Source organism: Emydura macquarii, unplaced genomic scaffold (genome assembly GCF_026122565.2).
Source record: "Emydura macquarii macquarii isolate MOO-44397 ecotype Brisbane River unplaced genomic scaffold, CSIRO-AGI_Emac_v2 contig_3451, whole genome shotgun sequence".
In the NCBI taxonomy this organism is placed as follows: Eukaryota; Metazoa; Chordata; order Testudines; family Chelidae; genus Emydura; species Emydura macquarii.
In genome coordinates this window covers 7,021,188-7,043,275 of record NW_027133588.1, presented here as the reverse complement: position 1 = coordinate 7,043,275, position 22,088 = coordinate 7,021,188, and the positions used below count along the sequence as shown (strand labels likewise).

Sequence of the window (22,088 nt, the reverse complement as noted above, 5' to 3'; positions counted from 1 at the left end):
TTAAAAAAGGGCTATTGTCTGTAGGGCCTGGATAGGTGGTGCTTTAAACATTGTGTCTTTGTACTTAGTTACAGCTGGTTTTTGACCATGTAAAACCATCTAGTTCCAAAGAGGAACTCCAGTTTTTTAGCTATAGCCTGAGACTCTGTAAAGCTTTACCGTGTCCTATGCTAGTTGTGTCAGTTTCACGTTTAGAACATTGTTTAATTCGTGCCTTTTACAATTCAATGTCTGTTCAATTACCTTAACTAATAAAAGGTTAAATATACCACGCCCTGGAGTTGTTAAGGAACTACAGAAGGAAAAACATTAGAAAAAATGACGTGGTTAATCATTGCACAATCCGGAAAACTAAAGTTCATGGAGCGTGAGAGTGTGTGTGTGTTCGGTTCACCAGCCTATTCCTTTTCTGTATTATATAAAGCACACCCAGAATCAATTAGCTTGTTTCTGCAAGGATTTCACAGAAATGAGGCAAAAATTATCTTCAATTTCTGGCTCCTACTGGGAGATAAAGTAAGAAAAATTTAATTGGCTCCTGGAAATTTGCAAGTGTGGAGGTTTCTATGTTGGCACTTTGATTGGCCTGTGCAACGCCTTCCCCGAACCAATCACATTCTTTGTTTCATTTGCCTGCTTTTATTCCCTGGCCGACTCCAAGCTCACGGCCACATCTCTGTGTCTGCACATTGCTGTTTTCTCTCCCTCTCACAGAGCAGCAGCAGCAGCAGCAGCTGAAGTCTACTATGTTCGTTGCTAACCTGATCAACTCAGGATGTGGCTTCTCTCTGACGTCACACCCAGATGTTTTTCCACGCCACGCCCCCACGAGACTCTGAAACACTGAGAGGAGCAATAACGGGGAAAGCTTATTCTACTGTCACCATGCAATGGACGGGTTAGAGAAACTGCCTTTTTGTTATTTCATTGCATTCTAGAAGCTCAGCGTTAATTCCCACTTCAAGCAACAAGCTGCCAGAGTTAGGATTTTCTCTTCTTTTTCCCTTTCACTGGACTTTAAATGCCTTTTCTCTTTAGTGACAAGCTGGGTGCGATCTTCATGAACAGAGTGCATTTATGATAGCTGCTGAATCAGCCCTCACTTCTACAAAGGGACCCTAAGAAATAGGAGGGGAAAAGTCTGCTTGTAATTTTTTTTTAAAGGGAAAGAGTGCAATTTTTTTTTTTTTTTAAACACCTATGAAAAATGGCCACAGCAGCATACGTGGATCATTTTGCAGCCGAGTGCCTTGTTTCTATGTCCAATCGTGCTATTATCCATAGTCCCAAAGGAGACTCAGATCCCCGCTCTGATGCAGCAGCACCTCCTTCTCCTTTCTCAAATGGAGAAAATAAGCGGGAAGTAAAAGAAACCGGGAAAGACAATGGATCGTCGCTGTTCGTGGTGGCCACGATTTTAGCAGATCTCAACCAGCACGTCCCAAACTCTCCTACCCTTCGGCTGGAAAAAACAGAGAGCATCGATAACAGGGAACAACTGAGTCCTTCTTTTCCTCCTCCGGAGTTTGAGGAGGAAAGTGTCTCCCCAGCTGGCAAGCGCGGAGGAGGAACCACACCTACTAGCCTGTCTGCAGTACGGGAGCCAAGCCCCAAACAAAGGAGCAGACGGGGAAGGAACCGGGCTGACCCTGAGTCACCCCAGAAAAAGCACAAATGCCACTACGTGGGGTGCGAAAAAGTTTATGGCAAATCTTCCCATCTTAAAGCTCATCTAAGGACCCATACAGGTTAGTTACTAGCTGGCCAGAGATTTATTCATTACAATTTGTCATAAATAAATGACCCCTCCCCCAACTTGCATTTGGCCAATATTATGATTTCATCTTTCAGAACTCAAGCCCACAGTAAAAACTTCGGGGCATAATAATTCTAGTCGTCAGCCACGGCAAGCTAACGTTGTTATTCTTTTCCTTGCTTTAGTCATACGTAGGGTGTGTTAGTCAGATGTGTAAGTAGACGGATCCAGAGAGCTGTAATTCACAGCTGCTAGCCCCTTCTCACCTCACCCACTGCTTCTTATGCTGGCAACCCCTCTTGCCTACTGCTCTCTACCCTTTGCTTTTGGCACTACCTTGACATCAGCAGCCCATCACCTCCTCTGCAAGCTCAAACACCCACGTTCATGAATTTGAAATTAAACATTTGAGCGACACCTGAGTGAGTGTGTTTCTGTTTCTTTCAATGCAGTAGACACTTGTGTGAAGTTGGAGAGGTCCAGAAGAGAATGGGGAGAGGCTGAGAGTGAGACCCGGGGAGGTATTTCCCCACCACAAGCATATGGGGATGGGGATCACAGAACGAGCTCCAAGGGGCTGTTGCAGCTGGCCAAATGCTGATGTGCAAACATCCATTTGAATGCAAGCCACAAGCTGAGATTGACCCGTCTTCGAGACTTTCTTAATTTGTTTTCTGTGAACGTTCATACAAGCCCCCCCCTTTTTTTTGGCTCACAAGATCGTACACAGAAAAATGTAAGAGCCTTGCAGGTACTCACGCGAAAGCGTTCACAGAGAGTGGAGGGCTGAAAATGTTAACATGGCCATCCTGAGACTTAACAAGACCGTATTCCTGGCGGAAAAAGGGCCAGCCGTCAGAGAGCACCACAAGGTTTAGATGACCAATGCTCGCTCGCAGTCGTAGTCATAGCGCCCACCTTGAGAACACCACCCAGCCTACAGCGTGCTTTCCTGAGCCAGTCTCCTCATGGAGTAATTTCAAACACCACAATCCAAGTCTGGCCACAGATAGAGTAAGGAAAAAAAACCCCCCAAAACAAATACTTTGAACAATTTACCAGCCAGAATTAATGCTCACTTTGGTGTAAAGAACATCCCACCCACCTCACCCTTTTCCCCTCTAGCATGGCACATGGGATAAGAGCCCTTCTGGTTTTAGGCTTTGAGTTCTGTGTTGGGGAAGTGGAGAGGCGAATACAGAATGTTAAGTTGTGGTTGGGGGGTGACGGTCCCTGTGCTACATGGCCAGAGGGATACCGAATCCTTGAAACCCCAGCCATCTTGCCTTGCCTTGCCTAGCTTTCGTTTCCTTAGATTAATGCAAAGGGTTTTGCTGCTTGATTTTTGGAGAAGGTCTATTAACTCACCTCTTTGCCCCCTTATGCTTCATCTTTGCTTTCCTTTTAAATGCAAGATAAAGTTGCAAGGTTCCTAAGCTCTCAAGCTAACTAGAAACCCAGAGAGGGAGAAGAGGAACTTCTCTCTTCTGAAGAGAACAAGGCTTGGCTATGGCTGCCCTCCGGGAAGAAGGGGGCGGAGAGCGTCATTCGGGGCGGGCTGGTGAGCTGGAGTCATTCAGGGACGCTGGCTTTTCTCCAGATTCTCACTAGCTCTCTCTCTCTCTCTTTTTTTTTTTTTAAATCTCCCCTTCCTGTAAATTTTTCAGCACTGTACGGTTTAATTTGTTATTGCCGTAGCTATTGGTACTGAGAGCGTGCAAGCGTGCGTGCGTGTGTGTGAGTTAGAGGAAAAAGGGGAAGGGGCTGGTTTTGCCCTGGGAGTGGCAAGACCCTAGGGGACTAGAGTTTCTTTGTTCAAAGCTTCCCACACAGACAGACGCTGGAGACGCAAGGAACCAGTCCTGCCAAGTTTCCCTCATTGGCAACAAGACTCTCTCTGTTTGGATTCAATTTCAGACAGGTTTAAATGTCTCTTGCTTGTTATGAAGCATTTTATATCATGTTTCAATGAGACACTGAAAAATCTTTATTTACTCTTCCACCCCCCCAAAAAAAGCCATAAAAGTTGTGGCTGGCCTGAGAATAGCTCACACCACCCCAAGAGTTCAGCACAGGGGACTGGTAACCATTGCCAGGGGGAAGATGAACAATGAACGTTCCTTTTTACACGAGGTGTGGTGGGCTGCAGTGACTGGAACAGGGATCTCAGGTGTTCTGAATTCTTCTTTCCACCTCTAACATTGTTTTAAGACAGCCATGGTCAAGTAACATGCATGCCTCCATTTACCCATCTGTAGAATGGGGGTGATGATTCTGGTGAGGTGGGTAAACTGTGTGCGGTTTAGTTAGTTAAAGTTTGTGATGCATTTTGAAAACCTCAAATGGAAGGTGCTAGGAACGGTTCTCTCAATAACCACCCCCAAACTGGATTACGAAGAAACGTGACTACAGTATGTACAAAGTTCTTTTAAGAAATAGAACTACTTGCACTTTCTGTAGAACTGGAAGAGCTTGTGTTCAAGTACAAGCTGAAGATTAAGAATTTCAGGCTAGAAGAGAGATCTGTGACTGTGATGAGACATTCATGTCTAGTACAGCTTGTGACTTGCTTGAGAATCATACTCAGCAGTCTGCTACTGTACTTATAAAATTCAGTTTTTACACTACATTTGAGACCCCTGGAGGAGAGGGGGCTAAAGTGGCTGAGGATCAGGCATGGGTAATGAGATATAGAATCCTTCAGATCCTGTTGGTTCAAATCCAGCCCAGATTGGTAGGGACTGAAAGCTGGTAATGGGTGTTTGGAGCCCTACATGAGATCCCTTTTGTGGGATCCGCCCAGTCTCTAATGGATTGCTGTTCAAAGCAAAAACTCCCCAGAGCTGGGAACTAGTATTGAATGACCAAGGAGACAGACGTGGCCTTTTATCTTTAGGCCTTGATTGCAGCAGAGAATTTTATCAAAAGAATTCTCCACTAGTGCTCCCACAAGTCCAGCTGCACAGGTGTGCATGCCCATGTGATCCTGCTATAGAAAAAGCTCCTCTAGCTTCTGACTTTTTACCAACATGTCACTTAACCTCTCCTCTGCCTGTGAATGCCACATGATTTATAAGGCAGCAAGCGCTAGGGCTGGATAGAAAATGTGTTTCACTATAATATTTTCAATCCTCTCTCCCCCAGACACCGCTCCCTCTTCTTTTCTGTGTTTTTTTTTTCCCCCCACCCACCTCTCGGTGAATGGCCTGGAGTTTAAAATAATCACAGACCATGGAGTTCTAATATGTACCAGCAAGGTATATGCATTGTAAGTGTGTTGATTTTGAGTCCAAACTCTGTCCTACAGGGACACCTGTGAACCTCATGAGCTGTGTAAAGATCCACACAGATCCGATACGACGCTCAAATCTCTAGCTCCCAAGTTACATTGATCCCTTTGACATAAGGGGCCTATGCATTCCTGTTTTGTTAAAGTTACCTCCAAGTCTATGGAATGTACAAAACAAAAACTTTAACAGAACAGAGAGAAGAGTCAGCCTGGAAGTTATTTTCTCATTCTCCTCCGAAGGAGGACGAAGTCCTGCTGTGGGGAAGGGAGTGCAATCTGAAAAACCTCTGGAGTCTGGGGTTCCGTGGGAATCCAGTTTGCCTCCTGATGGATCGTGATGCACTAGTGCATAAAGGGAGCCAGTCTGGATCCCTCTTTGCTGTCTGGATGCTCACTCTCTCCTGTTGCTCACGCTCAGGCGGTGATGCTCTTATTTTTCCATTGCACCTGGATCCTTCCTTCACTGCAAGAAGTGCAGAAGAGGAGTTAATATAATTGGACAGGCAACTCCCTCTGCATCACTACCCAATTCCTTACAGATTTTGCTCCCTGCTGCAGCATAAATGGAGAGCAGCATTTAGTAAAAGCTGTACATGTTTGCCTGAACATGTTGATATAAGATGATGTAGCTGCCCATACTGATCAGTAGTATTAGCGTAATAAAGTTAAGCTCAAAGATTGTGTGGTCAGCCTCATCCATGTTATAATAGAAAGCCACACATTAAGCATAACAAATATAATATTGATTGAAAAAATAGACACTGCCTGGTTAAATGCCTTTTCCCAGTTACATGCACGGGAGCACAGAAACACAACGTCAGATCTTTGGACTTTCAACAGCTGCTCTGCACTGCAGTAAGGCAACCCTAAAACTTTCTTAGCTGGCCTCTTGATGACTCCCTGGGCAATCTTTGGATGGGACGCAGTCACCTTGGCAAATCAAACATCTGCCCCACCCCCTTCCCAGGCACCAGAATAAGGGCCTGTCCATGAGAAAGGGATGTGGCCAGAGAGACCTTGCACCAGGCTGAGCTCTGGCTGTTGGAATGGCCCCTGGAGGTTGTGGGCAGCTAGGTAGAAGTTAGAGCAGCCCTCGGGGCTCAGTTTCTGCCCAGCCCCAGGACCAGGGAAGTGTAAAGGGGCCTTAAAAGCTAGCTTTCCCTGCCTCTCTCTAGGCCTGCACTAAGCACAGCTCTCTGCTGGAGCAAGGGCTGCAGTTTGCATATCATAACTGGATAGAAAAAGGACGTTATAAGGTGCCCTTATTCTTTCTAGGCTAACCATCTGCTGAATTTGCATAGACAGAAAAAGTTATTTTACTTTCATTTACATTCACTAATGTCATGAAAACTTAGCAGCGTGCCAAAAAAATAAATAAAAAAGTCTATTTACTTCCCCTTTGCCACATCGATAACGATAATGAAAAAACTATGCTGTTACACTTAACCTTGTCCTCAAAATCATTGCTTATTCTGGATAAGCAGAGTTTTGCAAAAGGGGCTGTCTGCATCTATGCAAATTAATTAGGACAGTGCTGTCTAGAATTTGAAAGTGATCTTCTAAAATTCAAGTGGCCAGACTGATTAAACTCCAAAAACAGACTTCAAAGAGAAACTGCTGAGTTAGAAATGATCTGCAAACTTGACACATTCAAACTGGCTTTAAACAGAGATTTGGAATGGCTCTCTCATTACAAGAGATAAATTGCTTTGCTCACCCATTCTCACCTCCTACTCAATGACTGTCATTAGACCTCAAGTACCCAGCTTTCATCCACCTCCCCCATTGTTCTCTATGCAGTTGTATATGCATATGATGATCCTATGTTTCTCATTTCTACCTCTGCATCTGAGGAAGTGAGCTGAACCTCACGAAAGCTTATGCCTGCTAAAATTAAATTTGTTAGTCTTTAAAGTGCCACAGAACTCTCGTTGTTTTTACTGATTACTGTGGCGCTTAATGAGCGCATACATGGCAGAAGGGTTAGACTGGGAAATCTGAATGCAGTAATATTGGGGGCCCCTAGATGTTGAGAAGCATAAAGTGTTTACATGGAGCATAGATTCTGAAGCTCAGCAGGATTTTTTTGTTTGTTTGTTTGTTTTTACACACTTCAGGTGAGTTTGCTTAATAGCTGTGGAAGTTGGTTTTGTTTTGCACATATCAATTCAGACCAGTATGGGAGAAATCCTGGCTCCATTGATCCCATGTGAGTATGAGCAAACTTCTTCACAAGATCAAAGAGAAGTGTGATCATATGTAAATGAAGAAAAGCAGATCAAACTTTGCAGTGCCTGACAAACCCCAAAAACTACTGTTGCTACTTCTCTAAATAACTATGGACTTCGTTCAGCCCAGGCTTCCTAACCTATATACCATTATGAGCCACATGTGCAGCTCTTTAGGTGTTATGTGGGCCACATACACACTATATATGTTACCTGGATGGCCCTGACGAGGTCACATGGGCCACAACTGTGTGCTGATTGGGCCATGGGTTGAGAATCACTGCTCTAGCCTCTGCCAATAGAAACTCAGGCAATGACTCTGAGTGGGGAAAAAGGTCCATTGGGGGAACTACGATGTCAGAAGGTTTTTCTAACTCACCCTGTGCCTGCTGGCAGCCTGGTGGTGCAGGAGGAGGAGGAACGGGCCAGTGCTTCCTCACAGGAGGGTGGAGGGGTGCAGCAAGTGCTGGGGACACACTGATGTGCTGCTTTTGGGCTCCAATGGGCTCCCCGGTAGATGCAGTGACGCTTCCCTTGGAGCCATGGGAGAAGAAGTTGGCAGTGCCACTGCCTGCTCGTTGCTTGGGCTGAATCCCCTTTACGGAAGGAGTAAGCTGCACTTTGGGTGACTGACCGTGTGTGTGTAACTGACACGCACTACCTCTCAGTTAATAGCTACAGGGACTCCAGCTTTTGACTGCCTCTTCTGCTGTGGTCAGATGTAGCTGAGCCTGGCCCAAATGACGGGGAGCCTGACTTGCTACCGGTAGCACGGATGGAGGCTGTGGAAGACCTCTGGAATACGTCCCACCCAGTTGTACCTGGCAAAGCTCTTTTACTGCTTTCTGCCCGCCCGCCCTCCCTGCCCAGTGTGTCAAATGTTTTCTCAAGCAGCTCGCATCAGGACTAACCCAAATGCAAGCTGCCGGCCCCAGGAAGCCAGTTAGGACACCCGGCAACTCAACAGGGCACTTCTGCCGGCTTAATCCACACTCAGTGTCTTTCAAAGTCAGATAGCACAGGCTCTTTGTGCTGCCCCACACAGCCCTGCTAGAACTGCTGCTATTAAATCCTAGCATCCCTTTTTTAAATATAGGATTTCTAGACACCCACACGATTGAGTTGCACTGTTTATGGTTATGTGTGTGTGTGTTATAATCGGTGCAGTTCAATGGGGGGAATCTCACTTCCTTCAAAGAAGTTTCAATGGCTACTTTAAAAATAAAACTCCTTGTAAATGCAGAGTGACCTCACGTACAGTCCCAGGCCCTCAGACTAGTTTGTCATCTTTCATTCTTAGAAGACGAATATGGTGAAATCAGTCCTGATACTGGGCTGCAGCCAAGTGCTGCTAGGTACAGCCGAGGGGTGTGATGTGTGGTGCACCACCTTTGTGCCTCCTGGATTCTGGAGACAGATAGGGAGCAGAGCTGTCCCTGGAGTAAGCTAGAGCAGTCTTAGGGCTGCTACATCTCCCTGTGGAGCCATCCAACCGAACAAAATAGCTAGAACACCCATCAACCTCAAAAAACCCTCCGCGGGGGGAGGGAGGGGAGTGGCACAGATGTAGAGCCTTTACATTGGCTCTTCACCATGCAGGGAACCCTTTGCAAGTCAGATTGCAAGAAGGGTGGAATCATGCTAGAGCAACATGGGCGGGTTGGGGAGGTCGAACTTAGCACAGATTCTGGCCCATCAATTTGAACGTCAACATGTACTTACCTGAAGAGTTGGTCAATGTTTACCTCCATAGGTAGAAACATGATGTCGATATATGCATTACTACATGTATTCTGAATATTTCAGTCAGAAATTTGAGCAATTGTCCCCATGAATATCTTGAATAAATGGCTTTTAAGACTCCGGTTCTAAAAGGGAGATGAAGTCAGATATCCAGAAAGAACAAAGCTACACACTGGCTCAGGGCTAAATAATAATTTTCATTGAATTCTGCTGCAGTTGATTAGGATTAAATCAATTGCATGAAATCTGATTGGGTAATAACGCTCTACAGTGCAGTATTACTAACCGCTGAAGAGGGCTAAGTTTGCTGATCTTCACGTGACTTTTCCACCAAGGTTTTTCTTTTAGGACCAAATCCTGAAGTCTTTACTGAGTTTTTGGCTTTACTGAGTTTACTGAGTCTTTGGCTCCTTGTCTATCAGAATTGTATTTGTTTTATATTCTAGCTATGTCGATGAAGCAGAGGGTTTTCTTTTGTAAGACACACCTAAATTCATTTTTCTGCCTTACGTGATACTAAGATGTGAATAAAACATTTATAGAACTAGAAACGCCCTGGGCTAGATCCCTCCTATGCTAGTAACTAATCCCACGCTGCTTCGACTGAAGCCTGAGTTTTGTTGAGAGTTATGTCCTTCAATCCAGCCTCTCATTCTGCTTGATCTGGGAGCAGAGTCACAGAATTACTCTGATATTACCACTTTGCTGCAGGACCAAACAAGTGGTAGGAGGGAGGAAGGCCATGTTCAAACACGAAAAACTCTGGCAATTAAATTAAATATGAGGCAACGCTTGCTGGATTTATGGCTAAGGCTGCAATTTAAGGACAGAAGCCGCTTTTAAAAAAAATGCTTTAAAATATATTTAAGGAGTAAGTAAGAGTTTTGCCTCAGTAAGGGCAGAGTAAAAACTGAGTAAGGGCTTCAGAATTTGGCCCAGAGCAAAGAATTTTCCCCACAAAAATTTCACAATAAATAGAATTTGACTGTATTAGCTATAGGTTCCCCTTCTCGCTGTTCCAGGAGTGATGGGTGGGGGGCCTTTCCATATCCACTAGGGAAAAACTTGGTCCAGGTTTCACCCCTGTCGTCAGACAGCATGACCAGGGACCTTCCTTTGGGGGAGACAGGAAGAAGGGTGAATTTTGGATTGCACATCCCCTGTGCGTGCCTGCCTCATGGTGGAACCAAAGCCCCCAGAGCAACTAGTGGGGAAAGATTCCTCCCTTCCTCCAGGTGCATATGTTCAGCACCCAGCCCAGCTACTTGGTCAGAGCGTTCCACTGCATGGGATTTGCCGCCGATTCCCTTCTGCTGGATGCAGTGTAATTCTGCTTAGACAGACTGGTATGCATCTTAGCCCTTTATGTAGGTTGCAGAGTGGAATACAGGCTTGAAGGAGAGAACCTGGGTATCTGCACAAATCACGTGACTGACAGTGGTGGATGCACTGTTGCTGTGTAGCCATGTAATGTTACTGGGTGAAATTCTATGGCTTGTGCTATGTAGGGCATCAGATTAGAGGATCACTTCTGGCCTTAAAATCCACGAACCTCTGAATGGTGGGGTCTGGGGATGAGTGTATCCCGTTTGCTGCAGGGCAATCAGGATTTTCTGGTCAGACATTTTCCTGAGCTCAGAGTTTTTGTATTAGTGTTGTGGTGGCAGAAGGCCTCCTCCTGGATCCCCTCCCCCATTAACCCAGCATCAAGCTGAACTCCACCATGTGGCATCCTCCGAACCCAAACAGTTCTGTTCCGAGTGTCAGCCGGGGGGGGGGTCACTCAGGAATGACATGGAGTACTCTATTCTCTTGCTGGTTGGGCAGGCCACTGTCCCCATTCTATCGACCCTGAGCGATCTCCCATGGGATAGGGCTTTGCGCTGTCCAAGTAAAGCCTTTCAAAAGCAAATACAGGTTTAAAAGAAGGCTCAGACCATACTCTCCCCTGCCCTTGTAGTCCATATACATATATAGAGGGAGGCAGAGCCTTCACTGGGATACCATCCTCCAACTCCAGCAGGGCCCTAGCTGCAGATCTGGCTTTCAAGGTGGGAGAGGGGAGCAGAGACCAGGAACGTGTATCCCTCCTGCCACCACATGGAGAATTCCTGGAAAAATACCACAGCTCCCATGCTGTGTTCACTTTTCTATAGGGCCTCCTGCTAGAGGTTCTTAGGGCCAGGCTGAGTCTCTGGTTGGGCTGATCCAGGGGAATGGCACTGGTAGGGAGCTGTAGCGGAGAAGGCAGTACTGGGGAAGAGGCACGGTACCGCCCCATAAACGGCTCTGCCGTCGTGCAGCTTCTTTAGGATCTGCTGGTTTGGGGAGAGTCTTTTCTGCAGGGGGCAGAACCTGCCCAGCTGACAGGATGACATGCAGAAATCACCTAGATTTCTCTCTACACAACTCCTTCTCTGGGCTTTTAACATGTGAGGGGATGTTCTCGCCGAATGTAATTAGACATTTTAATGCAAGGTTAATATTTCGCAATGCTAAATGAGAGAGAGACCTGGGTGCCCATTCACCACCGCCCACCTCCTGGCAATAATAAACCCATCTGCTTCTTAACTGCTCCATGGACTGATTAGCTCGGGATAATCACTAAGCAGTGCTAAGTGACTGCAGGCTCCTACAAGCAAAGGCTTGGCAGTGCCAAGTACAGCTCACCCTCCGCACACCTGTACTTTTATTTCTCCTTCCCACAGACTAAAGGCAAAACCTACTTCCTGTCACAGACCTCAGGATAAATGAATTTTTATTTTTTTAAATAGGGCAAGTGAAGAGCAACCTTTGTTGTTTTTACAATAGGAATTGATCACAGTCCTATGGAAAAGTGTTTTGAACGACCTACCAATGATTTTGCTGCTCTAATGTAAGCATTACTCTATCTGAGAGAGACATGGTTCCTACACGAACAACAGCTTTGCCAGATCAGCATTCAGTATGAAACAAGGGCAGAGAGTTCATTTTGTCAAGGCACTTTTAAAGCACAAGAGTTGCACTGTGTTATTGTCTGGCTGAACAGGATTACGGCACATCCAAGAGCAGAAACCTGGATCTTGTTTATGTAGGACATGTGGTTTCTAGTTCTGTTTTATAATTTAAGCACATGTTCCAACGCCCCCATCCAAATAATCTTGGATCAGCTGTTTGGAAGTCAGATTCTGCTGACAGAGCTGAAAACTAGGCCACAGTCCAAATTAAGAGTAACCCTTAACAGGTACTTTTATAGTACTTCTCTTTCTAGATCTTTGTTTCTTACGCACTTGGCTTTTGTTAGCTCAATTCACATGGGCAGTGAGATCATTATCATACTGCATATTTTGAGACAATGCGGGTTATTTAAGTTCAGGCACTGAAGTCAGACACATCCTGTATTTTTCAGGTTGTGCAGATTCAGCTGGGTTCATAGAGCCTTAACTTGGGATAACAATGTTTTTAAAAGTTTGGGTGTGTTTGGTTTTGTTTTTTTTTCCTCTCATTTCTAACATAAAAACACTTGCTAACCAGGAACAAGGCTTAAGTCAAATAGCACTGAAGCAAGCATATCCTTAAATGACCTCTTGTGCAATGCAATGATTTTCTGTCATCAGGGTGTTTGTGACTCTCTCAGGAATGACAAATTGTGATTGTGATTACTATGTAGAGTTGTAACAGATGGCTCAATAAGCTGCCTTAGCTTTATCAAATACTTCTACCAAGTTACACCACAAAACTCCTAGGGCAATGTTCAAATCATTAATTACACCAGCTCCTGCAAGTGGGTCCCTTAAAATTGAAGATCTGCACAGAGGAGAGTTGCATTGCTATAACCTCCCAGCTGCCATCAGCAGCTCCAGAAGTGCCCAGAAGTCTGAGGAGGGAGGGGTGCACTGATTGGTCACATAGCTGGACAGCCTGCACCATCTCCAATTGCAACTTTGAAGATGCTTCCTTATTCCACATTGAATCCAGATGAGGTGCAGCAGCTGCCGAGGTGAGCTGAGCCTCTCTAGCTAAACATCTGTCATTGTTTACATTAGAGGGATTTAGAACACAGTCAGTTGAGTAGGGTTGGAACTTGGCCTGCAAGCTGTTAGTCCCTATTCAAATGTTTATTGCCTCAGTTCATTTGAGTATCAAGCTATTTATTAATTTGAGCGCATAGAAGTTTGGTATTTTTTTTTTGTGCATGTAAGTGAATCTGTGCAGGCACAGATCCCCTTTGTAAATTAGGATTTAGAACTACCATGCATTTACATTTGCAAACATCATGGTACGTAAGTGTTTGTATTGCATACTTTGTTAAATGGATGTAAGGCACTGCTGTAAATAAATACATGTGGCGCTATTGTATGGATACTACTCAATTCCCACTAATTTATTCCTTCTTCAATACATATGTGGGATTTTTTTTTTAATGCATACATATGTAACTTTGTTTACCACTACCAGATAAGCTGCAGTGTGTAAATTTAACAGATAAGATGAAGACAGGGTGGGTAGCATTTGAACAGGATTTCCTTGGCTTTTTTGTTTTGGTCATTGATACATTTTGACAGGCCAATAACATTATTACATACTGCAGTAATTGCACACAGGTAGAGCCCTGAGTGGATGCAAAATTCGTATGGGTGTTTGATCTGCAATCTGCAAAAATGATCCATGGATGCGGATATCTGGATTTGCAAGGCTCTACATTTAACTTTCTTAGGAAAACATTTCTAATGGAAGACGGAGATGGCCTAGTCAATGGAAACTTCCATTCAGTTGATATACGCATGCATAAGCAGTGTCAACATTAGCAGATGGCATACACACTCTGGATTTTGTTATACAATAAAATTAAATGCATAAGCCAGCTGCAACAAAAAAAGATTGTCACTAGATCACTGGAAGGCACATCTAGTGGCTGGGACTGTCATCCCTGCCCAGGTTCATGTTCCTATCTCCTCTCGACATTTTCTGTAAAAGGTCTCTATTTTTTTCTCCCAGCAAAACAAACACCCCCCCCCCATCATTCTGGGCAACAACAGAAAGATTCTGCTCACTCAATCTGACAACAAACAGCCCTTTTGGGCTGAAATTTGCAAAGTTATAAGCTATTGAAAATAGGATTGATTGGCAATCATAATTATAGCAGTCTCTAAATGAAAGGCCTAACCTGTTTATAAAAGCCAAGGGATAGATAAGTAACTATTCAGAAAGTATAGTGACTGGTAACTATTAAGTTAATAATGGACTCAGTTTCACTTTAACACATGAAGGTACCATTATCTCTGGCTAACCACATCCCTGCCTTCAATGAAGTTCTGTCCGTTACTGTGTCTGATAAGGAAACATGCAGCTTTATTTTTTAAACTAAATTTTGTGTTTCATTTGGAAAGAAACCACTTCCCCTCACCACCTGCATGTTTAACAAGCATAGCATCAATAATACGTACCAAAAAACACCACCCCACACCCTTCTGTGCCGCTTGTTCAGTTAAAGAACTTGTATAGCTCTGTCTCTCCTGGCTTCTGATGACGAGGGTGCTGGGAGTGGGGGAGGGAGGCTTGTTGATGCTTGATATTTTAATTCAATGTTTCTCAAAGCATGAGACATGCCCCATGGGAGAGAGGGCACTGAGGATTAGCTAGCAGCAGCATGGAAAGAGTTCTTAGTTGTTTTCCAGAACAGATGATATGGTTGTAAAGAAAAACTTCAGAATGTGAAGCCAGTGTGACTGATGCAGCATCTTTTGCAGAGAACCTGAAACAGTAGCTTTAAAGGTGTGATCCTAACCCCTTTGTTATAGTGAGTGCAAACTCAGAGGCCCCTGGTGCTACTTTGAATAAGCCTGCTAATTTCTATTTCACTGCTCATCAAAGCACATAAGCAAAGAAGTAATATCTCAAGTGAGGTGTTTGTGAAGAACTTTGTGAGGGTGGAGGTGGGGTGCAGAAGATGTATATGTTAAGGTGGGAAGGGCTTTAAGACCACATCAGGGTAGTGAGGAGGTGTGTGCGCATCCTTGATCGCATTTTCCTGAGGGGTGGAGGGGAGCTCAGATTTAAAAAATTTGGGAAACTGGTTTAACTGATCCCTGCAGAATGCAAAAGCTTTCCAATGTATCTTCTAACCCTTATATTCTGGCTAATTCCTGAGCTGATAAGCGTTGGCCCAGATCCTCCAAGTAAATTTAGGCCCTTTACTCCCTCTAAAGATCTGGGCTGTTGTTTTGCTGCTTAAAGTTAGTTTAGGATATATGAGGTTGACTGAACCTTTTATTACAGCGAACAGACCTAGTAAATGTGCACTTTCAGGTTGAGTGTAAGCTCTCACCTGATTCATTACCACAAGGTCCTAGAGAGGGAAGGGCAAGTCAAATTTAGACTATTATAAAAACTGTTTGTCAGTTAAAAGCCATGTAAGAAACTGGCCCATTATTTCTGCTAGTGAGCTTTCTGCACATAGAATTTTTAAAGCTGCACTGCCTCCAGGGAAAACACTGACCTTATCAAAGGACAATCATCTCTCTGCCATTGTACTATTTTAAACCTTGGTCTAGTCTGTCAGTGTTCCCCTCCCTCCCCCCACTTAAAACAAGATTGTTTACCCTAAATGGCAATTGTTAGCTTTAAGGTCTTAAGGGTTTGGTAAGGTAACTGATAAAAGTCAGCTATCATTTCAAAGAAAAAATACTTCTTTGTATAGATAGGGTAAAGTAATAATGGGTTTTCCCCACCGCTCATACTCAAATAGACTCTTAAGCTGTGACAAAGTTTAGATGGAGGACCATATCCTGCCCTCCCCACTTCACCTCCAACCATTTTCTGTCCTTATTCTTGACTTATATTCAGTGACTAAAAAGGCTCTCTCTTACTAATACTTCTCCCACTTAAAACTGCACAATTGCATGTGACTGTGTGTGTCCATTTCATCATTTAAAAATGGCTGGTTTGTAGACTGGGTTTAACAAGTCCAGGCAAGACTCTAGGTTAGATCTCATTTGTAGCAGAATATTCTGCATACCTATAGGCCAAATAAAATTCCTAATCTTATGTAGTGAGCTACTTTTATTTGGAGTCATAGTACAAATTGCTTGCTTGGATGTCCAGATAAGCATTTCAACTAATCCATTTGTGGCAGAGTGGTAAGGAGTGGATAAGATGTTTGATACCATTTCTTTTGGCAAACAACTGAAGTTTTTCGGATGCGAATTGTGTTCGGTTGTCACTTGTAATGAAAACTGGGCAACACATCATCATTTCTTGTCTTCTAAATGTTCTAGCAGCTCTACAACTCTTTCATTCTCAGGGGATTCCATGTTCTCCTCTGCAAGCTAATGAATCTGAACTCCTCTGGTATTCACCTCATGAGGTGGTGGTGATTTATGCATTTACCTGCTTGATGCTCATTTTCTGGGGCTGCTCTAGCCTATGCCAGAGGATGAATTATATCCTTTCTGTAGGGTATTTGAGCTATCCTATAGAATTCCATTGCAGGGATATAATTGTCAATTGAAAAATAGCATATCAACATAAAACAACAACGAGAGTTCTGTAGCACTTTAAAGACCAACACATTTAATTTCAGCAGGCACAAGCTTTCGTGGGCTTCAGCCCTTCCTCAGATGCAGTTGGTAGAAATAATACAGCAAATATTGGCAACATATATAGGAGGCAACATACACATATCCAGTATTTGCTATATTATTTCTACCAACTGCATCTGAGGAAGGGAGCTGAAGCCCACGAAAGCTTGCGCCTGCTGAAATTAAATTTGTTGGTCTTTAAAGTGCTACAGAACTCTCGGTTTTGCTGTATACGGACTAACACAGCTACCCCTCTGGAATATATCAACATAAGATATAAAAAAACCTCTATAGAAAAGTGTGCTGTATTACATTTTACAGGACTTTTTCATAAGAGACAATTTCCTGGACAACATGCAATAAAAGCATACATTTTGCAGAGTATTTCACCAATACCCTTTCCCTCGGTACATGCAAATTGTGGTAAATCTACTTCAGTGTAGCCAGACAGCAGGTGCACAATCTCAAAAGGAGAGAAAGGAATCAATTCTCCTCTCCCCCACTTAAAAGGGCAAACTTAACCCAGGTTAGGCGTGTTCATTTCTTAAATTGAGAAACTATACCAGTGCACAAGGCAAACTTGCCTCAGGCCCTAGTAACAGTAGCACATAGCTTCTTTACTCTTTTCTTATTCACCTGTAGTGAAAAGGTGGGAAGTCTTGCACACATAAAGCTGACTTAAATTAGACTTTTTTCCACATTAATGGGAAATAATGAAATGATCACATGTAAGTTTATGATGATGACTGGTAGGAGCTGAATACCGAATTTCAACTATTGCTGTTCTAAAAGTTTATTCATTTTAAAAGTAAGGATCATGGAATAGAACTCAAAGTATTTCACAGACTCATATTACTAGAAAAATGCATATCCTGGTTTATAATGGCAAGTGAGGTTTTAGACTCTGGGCAGAAGCTTTTATAAAGTGAATATGAAAGGTTTATATACACATTAAAAAGCAACTGCACTCTGTCAGGAAGTCAGAACACAGACCTACTGTTTGGTTATCAGCCCATAAAATGACTTCTCAGAGCTTACCATTTACACTAGCTGAATCCTGTGTTTTCATTGGCTGAGGCTGCTCATAAGCTGCTTAAGTACCACCGATGCCTGTTGCACAAAAATAAAAAGAAATTCCCACCCCCTTTCCTCCCCACCGAAGGATAAACTCATAGTATCAGATTGTGAACGTTAGTGTTTAATCAGTAACCCCCTGGTGGCCGCACAGAATGGCCAAGGCCTGCAACTAGAGTTTAGGAACACAGAAAATGCTTTATAGCAGAGTGACAGAGAAATTTTGCAGTCGCCACCTGCGACAGTTTTATTGGCTTCTGTTTGCTTGGCTCATTGCAAAACAGACCCTCAGCCTATCTTGTGAGGTGCTCCAGTAGTGTAATGTGTATCCTCAACACCAACTGAAGCTATAGGACATGGATTTCAGTGGTGGCGGTGGTGGGGGAGGGTGAAGGGTGCTCAGCTTCTTGCAGAGCTGGGCACCAAAAGTCTTAAAAAAAAAAAAAAAAAAAAACCCCAAAAAACCACAGCTCCAAGTCCTAAGTAAAGAACCTGTTACTCCGTCACCTGGTATAATGGAGCATTCATTTCTTTAGAGCCTTACGTTTGATAAGCCTTGTTCTCAATGAGCACACTTTAATTTTTAATAGAAAAAGGATGAATAATAAAAATGGATTCATTAATATGCCCACAGAGAAAAGACTGATTTACGGAGGTCAGATGATTCATTCTTTGCAATAATTCAGGCTGTTGCCAGATATCGGTCACAGTGTTCATGGATTCTTAAGGTTCCACATATTTTGGCATCAGTTCACCCACAGGTCATACCAGATGCATATTAACAAAATGCAAATGATGAGTATTCTCCTGTTTAAAATGTTTTTCATCCGATCTGGGAGCAGAAACACTACCATGTGATGTGTGTGTTTTCTATGATGTAACTAAATGGTATCTGTTGTATTTAGGTAGCCAATCAGACACCACAAAAAGAATAGCAAAGCAAATATCTTGTGAATGACCCATAACCTGAAATTAATTTCACATTATAATGAGTATATTCAAAGAAAGTTGGATCAGTTTTGTGAATGATTTACTAACCAAAACAAGGGGCTAAATTAATCAAATATTATTTGTATTGGAAAGTTCCATCAGCAATTGTTTAATAGTTTAAATAGAGGGGTCATTTTTGTATCCACCCTATAGCTTGGGGATGGTACATGATGTTAGATTTGGTTCCAATGTACCCAAAATTCAGAGGTCTGACGTTTTAGTTTGGATCCAAATAACTTCTAGCCATTTCCCCCAAATGATTGGAATTCAGATACAATAACTTCAAGACCTACCAAGTTGACTAGATTTTACTCAGAAATGGTAGATAATAGGAAGAAAAGGACTTCAGATTTCTATATTTGGAAGAATTAGGCTTAGATTTTTTCTTTGTTACTGTCCGGTTGAGAGTTAGTAGATGATCAGTCACAAAACTAATAGACAACAAAGAGCGATCTTCTAGAAAAGAGATTTCAGATCCTGCATCATCATTCCTATTCGTACTAGACTGCTTTTCAGATACTAATCAGGGAATGATGAAAAAAAAAAAACCCGATGGTCAAGTACTGTGCCCTTCTCCACAGATAGAGGGAGCCCCCCAGGCAGCAGAACGGATGTGGTTTTATTATGCAATGGGAGAGAGGAACCTGAGGGTGTACATGGACATGGTGTGGAGCTCTTCTCCACAACAGAGTGCCATCATGCAAGAGCGAGCTAGTGGAAAGACAGGGACAGCCACACTCACTGAAGAGTTGTTTTAGGGCCATGAGTCCAGGTCTTCAAAAGGTATTGAGGTAGGTAACTCCCATCGAAATCAGTCGGAGCTAAGTACTTTTAAGGATTTGGATCATAGTGGCCGTACCACAGCTTGGGGAAAAGTTCATTTAACCTTCTGGCATGGGCTAGTGCCCAGACCTGAATTGTGTGGGCAAGGCACGGGGCTGCAGTTATGGGCCCAAATGCAGAAGAAACTGGACAAAAACCACTCAACTTGATTTTAGTGAAGCACAATGAAGTGCTGATGACATGGAAGCTACTACAAAATAGGATTGATCATGGATCACCTCCTCTTTCCTCGCACTATGGCTGGGTTCACTGAGTGTGGGTCCTTCTCCACTTCCACCTTTCTCTCGGGAACGGAAAACTTCTGCAGTGATTTTTTTCTTCCCCAGGGAGACTGTGGCTGGAGAGGTGGCGTACCACTGGTGGCTGTAGTTCGGAGGACTAGAGCTAGGGGCTCTGATCAGCATTCTGAGCTCTCCTCTAGGATCTCAGGTCTCATGATTCATAACTTTTTTACCACCACATCACACCTCTCTAAGCCCCTTTATTTCAAAGGGCAAGCTATGATATATTCCACACTGGATTAGAAATGTGCAAAATTTATATTTTGCAAAGACAAATCTTTGGACACACTTTTTATAGGGTATTGCCAAAGAAGAATTTGGAGCCAGTACTATTCACCAATTTACATGAATTAAAACCAAACAAAACCAGCCAGCGTGACACCACAAAGACTTTCACTTTTAGCACCCACTATGAAATCTCTCTGGGAAGTTCACCCAGGTTCCAATTAACTCTGCATGCACTGCCTCTCTCTCTTTGTAATGCTGCAGCTGATTGGAGCAAGAGTGAGCTACAGAATGGTCTGACTTGGCAGTTGCGTTATGAGCCTTACTGTTACATAATTAGAAAGAATCATTTCCTAGGCTTGGAGGAGAGGCTAACATGTGGGGAAAAACCCAGAGTGTCCTGCTATAATGAACAATCTACAGCACTAATGGACTGAGGCAAAAAGGAGGTCTAAAGGGCTAAATCTCCACAGCGCAGGTGACGCTACACTGCTGGGGCTGTGTGGAGTTCACAAAGCAGGCTGGTTAGCGGTCTGGTTCCTACTGAGCAACTCTGAAGTGGTGGAGGAATGATCTGAACAACAGTTCGTAATGGAAACCATGTGCTTCTACTGGTACCTTAACCACAGGTTTCCTTCTAGACTCATTTCAGTCAGTTGTGTCAGGTGCAGGGAGGATTTTCTCCTCCTGGTGCGTGAAGAAGCAAGGCCATGGTAAGTGGGGAGGAGTTGCCTTTCTTAGCTTCAGTTTCTGTCTGCATGAGGTTTTCATTAATCGCTGAATTTACTCCCCCGCTGGGTGAGCCTGAGCATCCCCTGGCAGACACGCATGCGGACATTAGTTATGTGCTTGTGGCAAGAGTAATATGGGGCTTTATTTTGTAACTCGTAGCTTCATCTTACTATTTACCCCTGCACCCACATGGTTCCCCTTATACATCAGTGGGCTCAGGGATCTGCCTGAGTGGAGCCAACTGCAGAATCAGGACCTATTATTATTTTCCATTTCAGTGTTTTAAGTGAGCTGTTTGTGGTATGACTGGAAAATGTGTCTAGCATTTTGTAAGGCACCCCTCACCCTGACTTGTCACTTTGCACAGCTTGAATCGGATCAGAACATTGCTTAACAATAGGGGGAAAAATCCAACACATCCTCCTTTAATGCTAGCTTCTATTACACTGTGTCACAGGGTGCTCTACTCACCAGAGGGTGGTGCTCCCTTCAGGCAGTTCTGGGGATCAATGCCATCCAGTTCAGCTCCCCTTCTCTTCTCCTGTTGCACCCTCCTCCCACTCACAGACTCGCACAGTCTGGCTGCTTTGGGACTCAGCCAGGTCACTGTGATTCCCCTTCTAGGGGAGTCTTGCCAAGTCTCTCTCCGACCAAGCGCCTCAGGCAGTCCTCACTAGGCCACTCCCGCAGAGACACAGGCCATCTGCCCACTCGCTGCCCCATGCAATACCACTCTGCAGGGGAACCCAAACCTGCCCTGGACTGTGGGTTCCAGGGTAGCGCCCTGTAGTGAGCAGTTACGGTCTGCAATGACATCCGCCTCACTCCTGGTCTACTTCTTACAATGCCTCTCCAAGACTTTTATTCTTCTCCCTCTCAGGTCTACCACATAAACCCTACTTCTCCAGTTCCTATCACCCTTCCCTCAAGCAGTACAAATACAAACTTCCTTCCTGGGGCCACCCCACCATTGGGCCGGGTCTCCAGGCTTTATAGAAGCCCTGCCTGTTCCCTCATAGGTGAGCTTCCTCCTAATTAACAGTCTCCCCACACCCTAGATCTCCCCCATTTGCAGCTTGATTGACTGATTGGGGCCACCTGGCCTAATTCAACTCCTTCAAGGCCAGTGTGGGAAGCACACCCCATCACACACTGAGTAGGTCAGGCTTCTCAGACTTGTGCTAAAGGGCCAGGTGCTTTGTATAACAGGTGTGGGGGAGAAAGCTCTAGTTCAACAAACTATTGGTTTGATGCAGGGATTACTGGGTGAAATGCTATGGCAGGCTTACGCTAAAAATACTGACCTTTTGCATTGCCTAACTTTTGACTTTGCAACCTTAACATTCTCTCAAGGTAGGTTTTTGGGTA

The 22,088-nt window shown here is 44.0% G+C and overlaps 1 protein-coding gene across 1 annotated transcript in view; it reads left to right on the top strand.

Annotated features, from left to right (window-relative positions):
• Nucleotides 1-772: 772 nt before the first annotated feature.
• Nucleotides 773-22,088, top strand: part of KLF13 (KLF transcription factor 13) — a 35,616-nt gene continuing 14,300 nt past the window's right edge. Inside the window, exon 1 of the mRNA XM_067534611.1 lies at nucleotides 773-1,748. Coding sequence (XP_067390712.1) covers nucleotides 1,208-1,748 — 541 coding nt within the window. The 5' untranslated portion in view covers nucleotides 773-1,207. The remainder of the gene's footprint in view (nucleotides 1,749-22,088) is intronic.